This window comes from Ursus maritimus, unplaced genomic scaffold, assembly GCF_017311325.1.
Source record: "Ursus maritimus isolate PB19 unplaced genomic scaffold, ASM1731132v1 scaffold_19, whole genome shotgun sequence".
Lineage (NCBI taxonomy): Eukaryota > Metazoa > Chordata > Mammalia > Carnivora > Ursidae > Ursus > Ursus maritimus.
This window is the reverse complement of record NW_024424341.1, coordinates 46,446,699-46,452,965: the sequence shown is the minus strand read 5'-3', so window position 1 is coordinate 46,452,965 and position 6,267 is coordinate 46,446,699. Positions and strand designations below refer to the sequence as shown.

General features: G+C 63.9%; 2 protein-coding genes across 4 annotated transcripts in view; one reads left to right on the top strand and one right to left on the bottom strand.

Moving 5' to 3' along the window:
* The window catches only part of MBOAT7 (membrane bound O-acyltransferase domain containing 7), an 11,331-nt gene extending 7,809 nt beyond the window's left edge, over positions 1–3,522 (bottom strand). The window contains exons 1-5 of the mRNA XM_040634397.1: positions 3,372–3,522; positions 2,629–2,707; positions 2,395–2,524; positions 1,765–1,891; positions 962–994 (exon numbers count right to left, since the gene is read on the bottom strand). Coding sequence (XP_040490331.1) covers positions 962–994; positions 1,765–1,891; positions 2,395–2,524; positions 2,629–2,704 — 366 coding nt within the window. The 5' untranslated portion in view covers positions 2,705–2,707; positions 3,372–3,522. The remainder of the gene's footprint in view (positions 1–961; positions 995–1,764; positions 1,892–2,394; positions 2,525–2,628; positions 2,708–3,371) is intronic.
* Positions 3,523–3,858: 336 nt separating this feature from the next.
* The window catches only part of TSEN34 (tRNA splicing endonuclease subunit 34), a 6,791-nt gene continuing 4,382 nt past the window's right edge, over positions 3,859–6,267 (top strand). The window contains exons 1-4 of one of the 3 annotated variants that reach the window (XM_040633883.1): positions 3,859–3,982; positions 5,023–5,269; positions 5,513–5,756; positions 5,906–6,163. In XM_040633883.1, the coding sequence (XP_040489817.1) occupies positions 5,027–5,269; positions 5,513–5,756; positions 5,906–6,163 (745 nt within the window). In that variant the 5' untranslated portion in view covers positions 3,859–3,982; positions 5,023–5,026. Of the gene's footprint in view, positions 3,983–4,099; positions 4,305–5,022; positions 5,270–5,512; positions 5,757–5,905; positions 6,164–6,267 lie in introns of those variants that run through there. The other 2 variants (XM_040633882.1, XM_040633881.1) reach the window with 2 other exon arrangements.

Genomic DNA, 6,267 nt, shown 5'->3' with positions numbered 1-6,267 from the left:
ATGGGGTGGGGGGGGGGGGGGCCACGGGCGGGGGACAGATCAGATAGAGGCCGGGCCTTCCTCGCCCCCACCTCTTAGGAGCCAAGGGATGCTGTGGCCAGCATGCCCCTGGGAGTGAGGTTCGTTCCTGTGGGCAGCTCTGAGCACCGGGAGGCAGGAGTGCCAGGGCGGTGGCTTCTCATCAGTGGGTGTCCCCAACCCTCCCTCCTGGGCCCTTCCATCTCTGTGCTCCCCTTTTTGGGTTCTTCTGCAGCCTGTGGCTTCATACCACTCATGCTCTCATGATCTCCAAACTGTGACCTTGGGCTGGGCTCGTTCCTCCAACCCCCAAACCCCTCAAGGTGCCTCTTGTCATTAGTCGTCGGATGCCTACAGGGGTCCTCAAACTTCACACATCCAGAGGGGAACAGTGTCCCCACTCCCCAGAGTGGGTCCTCTTTCAGCCCGTCTCCTTAGCAGATGTCCCCAGCAGCCATTCATCGCTCAGGCCAGAAACCTTCCTGACTCCCCAAATCCAATCCCGTAGGTCTCCAGACTCGGTCACGTTTGTGTTGCTCCCCACCCCCCCCACCGGGGGCCGAATGTGTGTGGCTTGCCCGCCCCCCACACCCACTCTCTACCCGTCTCCGCAGACCCTGGGCTGAGCCTACAGCAGCAGGCCTCAGCCTGGCTTCCAGCTTCCCAGCGGGTTCTGCCGTTCGAGAGCCCCAGGCGGAGAGGGGGCAGGCAGGAATACGGGCTGGGCTTCTCCTCCCTTGTAAGATCACGTGGGGCTGGCTGTGCCCCTAGATCGATCTCAAGGTGGGGGCTCCCCTGCTGCTGGCCCAGGATTCCCACACTGTCCCCTCTGGCTCCTCAGATTATCCCCAGTGCAGCATTTCCGGCTGGAGCTCTGACTGGGTCAGGCCGCCAGTGCTTCTCAGCAGGACTCTGAGCAAGGAGGCCGTCCTCATCTTCTTGCCCCTTCCGTGGCAATTCCGTCAGCATCCAGAGCCTATTTCCAGACACGTAAGTCTGGTCACTTTACCTCTTGGGGCAACAAACCAAATCACCACTTCTGGTGGATCCTGGGCCACACGGGAAGCTCAAACCCCTCACCGCGGCCCCGTTCCCCTTCCTTCTCCTGACGAACACTCGCTATGGCTGGCCCCGGCCCGCTCCCTTCCACACGCTGCTCCGACACCCTGAAAGGCTCTTCCCCTCACTCCTGCCTGTCCTCGCCTTCCCGGGGAGAAGCCAGGATGCAGACGAGACCCGGTTCGCTACCTCGCCTGACTGTCCTGGCGCTCAGCACCCAGCAGCTCCTGACTTTTCGGGCCGGGGTGGGGCCTGGGACTCTGCTTTCACCCATCTTCCCAGGTGATCTAGAGCCAGACGCAGGCGTCCTGCTTTTGCACCCTTAGATAAGTGCCTTCTCTCCAAAGCTGTTTTTCCTACTTTGCTAAAAGGCTCGCCACCAACATTCACTCCTCCAGAACACGGTGGTGGAGCGCTTAGCTCACGCCCCGGCTCACTGCGAACACCAAAGGACGCCCGACAGTTACACTCCGTGGGTGCTGGGTGGGAGGGGAGGTACTTCTCTACCCCAGAGAATAGCTGAGAGGTGAAGACCGGCCCCAGAGCAGGAGAGAGGTGAAGTCCCACCCCTGGGGTGCGTGGGAGACAAAAGCCCGCCTCCCTTGCTCCCCATGGGAGTGGGCGAGGGGGAGGTGAGGCTGGGGAGCTCATCTGACACAAAGGGACGGCTGGGGGGGGGAGTCCGACCTTCAGCGTGAGCAGCAGCTGGACGGCATTGGTGAAGGGCGTGGGAGTGGGCAGGCCCAGCAGGCTGAGTGCGCGGAAGAACAGGAGGTAGGAGAAGGTCCAGGCGAGGGCGAGGGCGTGGCAGGAGCTGGGGCAAAGGCAGAAGGCCGGCTGTGCTGAGTACAGGGCCTTCGCCTCTGCCTCCCCCAGATTCTAGCTACAGATCCTCCCCCACCTCCCACACAAAATGGGGGGGGCCGTGGAAGAAGGGGCACAGCCACACAAACACGCGCCACAACAGAGAACAGAATGAGGGCTCAAGAGAAGCTTTCGGGTGAAAACCCTCCGGTCCTCCATTTTTTCTGCGGGAGGCAAGAAAAAGGGAGAAAGACATAATAGAAACGAGAATGGCGGCAGGGCCAGCACAAGTCCTCCTGTCTCCTGAATATGTGTTGGATATTAAGGACCACGTCAAACACACAGGGATGAGACCCAGAAGAAAAGGCAGGAGAGGAAGAAAAACAGACCAAGACACAGAGAATTCAGAGATAAACAAGAGACACCCAGAGACAAAAGCAAAAAGGAGGAAACAGGTTGCTTCCTCATCCCCCTCTGCTCCCCCCTCCCCACGCTCCCCCACCAAATCCTCACCAGGGCTGGGCCTGGATGAGGGCCCAGGTCCCAAGGATGGTGATCAGAGAATGCAAAGTGTGGGGGCCACAGGTGAACAGGGTGAGCCCCAGGCCCACAGCTGCTGCCCCCCATCTCTTCAGCCCAGGTCCTGCAGGGAGAAGGGACAGCATAAGCCTGGAACCTTCCAAGGGAGTCCCCTGCCCAGTCTCCCCCACCCCCCCAATTTTCCACTAGGGAGGGAACCTGACTCACCAGCTTTCTTAAAGACGAAGCCGATGGGGATGGAGATAAGAAGAACCACTAGATAAGTCCACTCTTCAGGCGACATGGTCTGGGGAAGGGCAGAGATTCGTAGTGAGAACCCAGGAGTCAGGGCCTTCAGCCCCTTCCCCTTGGAGTATTCAGGAATCCACTCTCCCTAGTCCCCAGTTGTTGAGGATCATGGACTCCTACCCTCAGCTCCTCTCCTCTAAGCACAGGGGAATCCGGACCTCCAGGACCTTTCTCCCTCTAGAATAAAGGAATCCACACCCAGCCCCGCTTTTTGCAGAACCCAGGCCACCAGTCCTCTTCTCCTGTAAGAACCCAGGAATCCAGACCTCTCAGCCCCTCTCTCAGCGCTCGCAGAAATCAAAGCTACTCCCCCTACCCTCACGGAGGACCCAAAGAGACATCTCTTTCTGAGAACCCAGCAACAATCTTCGTCCCGGGCCCTTCCCTTGGAGAGCCCAGAATTCCAGAGCTCCCAACCTCCTCCTCCTTCGAGGACCCACGAAATCGGCCCTCCCTTTCCAAGAACCCAGGCTCCAGCCTTCACCTCCTCCCAAAGCCCGGAGAACGCCCCCGCCAGCTCCCCCCCCCAGCGCAGGTCAGACCTCCCCGGCAGAGCCACAGGCGGTTACGCCACTCCCCGCTCGGTCTCGCTCTCGGCGCCACGCCCGACCCGGTCGGCCGGCGGCTCCGCAGCCCCCCGCCTCGCTCCCGCCCCGGCCCACCTGGGCCCGGCTCCGCGCCGCCCGCCGGGCAGGAGGCGGCCGAGCAGTCCCGGCCCCACGGGCGCCCCGGCTCCGGCCACGCCTCCCCCGCCCAGCGCGCGCCGCTCTGTCGCGGTCCGGGCCCGGGTACGCGGCACCGTCAGGCTGCGGGCCACGCAGGGAAGCGGCCGGCTCCGGACGCCCGCGAGGACCACTCCGCCGCCGCACCTGGCCCTCACGGCAGCCGAGCCCAGAGCACGTAAAGAGGCGGGGCCTCGGGCTTGGAAGGAGGAGGGGCCCGAAGCTTCGGACTCCGAGGGACACGGCCGGACAGGGAGGAGGCGGGGCCTCCGCTTCGGGTTCCTTCGGTCAGAATCGGTGGCAGTTTGGAGGCGGGGCCACAAGCTTCGATGTACTTCGGAGGTCCCTGTTCGGATGTAGGCGGGGCCAAGAGCTTCGGCCGGATGTGGGCGGGGTCACGTCGCCTGTTCGACTCAGATTAGGAGATACGGGTTTTTTTCTGGGGGGTTTTTGAGAAGGAGGCGGGGCCACAGACTTAGGCAACACGAAGGAGGCGGTGATCTGGAGCGTTCCAAGGGGACGGGGCTAACAGCCACAGGGGCGGGACCAAGGTAATTAGCCTCACTTTCCCTAGAGGCGGAACCCAAGCGGCGGTGGGAGGTTCGCTTCGCGGGGGCGGGGCCAAGGTGTTCCTCTTCACGGGAAGGCGGGGCTACGGCGCCCTGGGGGCGGATCCCAGACTTCCCGCTTCGCTGAGGTGGCGGCGTGACGAAATTGACGCAGGGGGTCGGGATGGGGAGGGGTGGAGGAAGCAGCGCGTGGCGCGCTACGTAGGGGGTGGCTCCGCCGGGTCTGCTAGCTGGTGTTTACGAGGTGACTAACTGGTTCTATCGGAGGACGGTGCCGCATTCTGAGGGGAGCGCTCACGAGGGGGTGAGCCCTCGAGCGGGGAACGGAGGGCGGATGTTCAGTGGGAGGGGCCTCCGGCTGTGGGGTTCGCTCAGTGGGCCGGGTACTCACTCCCCAACCGGGAGCGCTGGCGGCCGGAGGGGGCGGGGCCTGGCTACGGGGTTGACGGGAGCCGAAGGCGCCCGAACGCCCGGCCGCTCGTCTTCGGGAGGGGGCGGGGCTGCGAGTTCGGCCGAGTCGAGGAGGTCCGAACGCCCGAAAGCCTTGCGCCGGACGGGGGCGGGGCTTCTACTGTGGGCGTCTGACGCTGCGCGAGGAGGTTCTGAGGCCACGCCTCGGTGGTTTGGAAAGGGGAGGGGCCGAGTACCGAGTCACTCGAAGGGGGCGTGGCCCCGCGCTAAGGGAGGCTTCTCTCCGACCGGAGAAGGCGAGATGGCCGGAACGCTGACCTCAGGGTCTGGAGGGCCGAGCGGCGCCCCAGCGACTCGGCGAGGGGCGGCCCCTTGTCTCGGCGGCCCCGGGGCCTGGCGGGATTGCCCGGGGGCGGGATCCGGCGCCCTGGGGGCGGGGTCCGGCGTCCGGGGGGCGGGGCCTGGTCTGGAGAATCGACAGGTGGCGAACGCGGCCGGGCGAGGCTCCACCTCCCAGGCTCGGGGGCGGGGTCTCGCTGAGACCCTCCACCCCCACCCCAGGCGGTGAGAGCGTTCTGTCGGTGACCGCTGTGCCCCCCTGGTTCCCGCAGGAGGATGCTGGTGGTGGAGGTGGCGAACGGCCGCTCCCTGGTATGGGGGGCCGAGGCGGTGCAGGCACTGCGGGAGCGTCTGGGAGTTGGGGGCCGCACGGTGGGCGCTCTGCCCCGCGGGCCCCGCCAGAACTCGCGCCTGGGCCTCCCGCTGCTGCTGATGCCCGAAGAGGCACGGCTTCTGGCCGAGATCGGCGCCGTGACCCTGGTCAGCGCCCCGCGCCCGGATCCGCGCCAACACAGCCTGGTAAGGGGCGGGCCGGGGACGCGAAAGCCCTGGACCTGCGGAAGTAGAGGCAGGACACCCGGACTCTGGGTCCCTGCGGTGGGAGGGGTCTGGGCGCCCTGGATTGTGGAATACTGTGAATGTAGGAGACTAGGATCCCCTGGTTCGGGCTTTGGGGTTGGGAGGAGTCACCGAGTCAGGGTTCCTGGTTTCCTAAGGCAGGGCAGACTTGGATTCTGGGATTCCCTCTGGTTTACTTCTCAGGCTCTGGCATCCTTCAAACGCCAGCAAGAGCAGGGCTTCCAGGAGCAAAGCGCCCTGGCAGCTGAAGCGCGTGAGACTCGTCGTCAGGAGCTCCTAGAAAAGATTGCGGAGGGCCAGGCTGCGAAGAAGCAGAAGCTGGAACAGGAATCAGGGGCCAGCGAGAGCCAGGAGGCCGGTGCGAAACCGGCTTTCTCTGAGAGTGAGGCCAGCGCCAGCCAGGCTCCTGGAGAGCCAGAGGAAGCAGGTGAGGGTGGGAGTGGAATCCAGGGAACAGCAGGAGGAGGGGGGAGATCTTTTGGGAATCCTGGGCGGAATCTAGGGCCTGGGACTGTCTGGAGGATGGGAGACCTTATCCTTGGATTCACTAAAGTCTCCTGTATTCACCTCCCCCAGGTTCCTCTTCTCCACAGCCAGGGCCTTCAAATGGGGTGGCCCCCTTGCCCAGGTCTGCCCTGCTGGTCCAGCTGGCCACTGCTAGGCCTCGGCCCATCAAGGCTAGGCCCCTGGATTGGCGTGTCCAGTCCAAAGACTGGCCCCATGCTGGCCGTCCTGCCCATGAGCTTCGCTACAGCATCTACAGAGACCTGTGGGAGCGAGGCTTCTTCCTCAGTGCTGCTGGCAAGTTCGGGGGTGACTTCCTGGTCTATCCTGGTAAGTTTTCTTGGGACCTCCCGTTGTTGCCCCTTTTTTCACAAGTCCACCACCGTCTGCATTTTCCTTTTTTGTCTTTTCTTATCCTCTGGAACCCGTGGAAG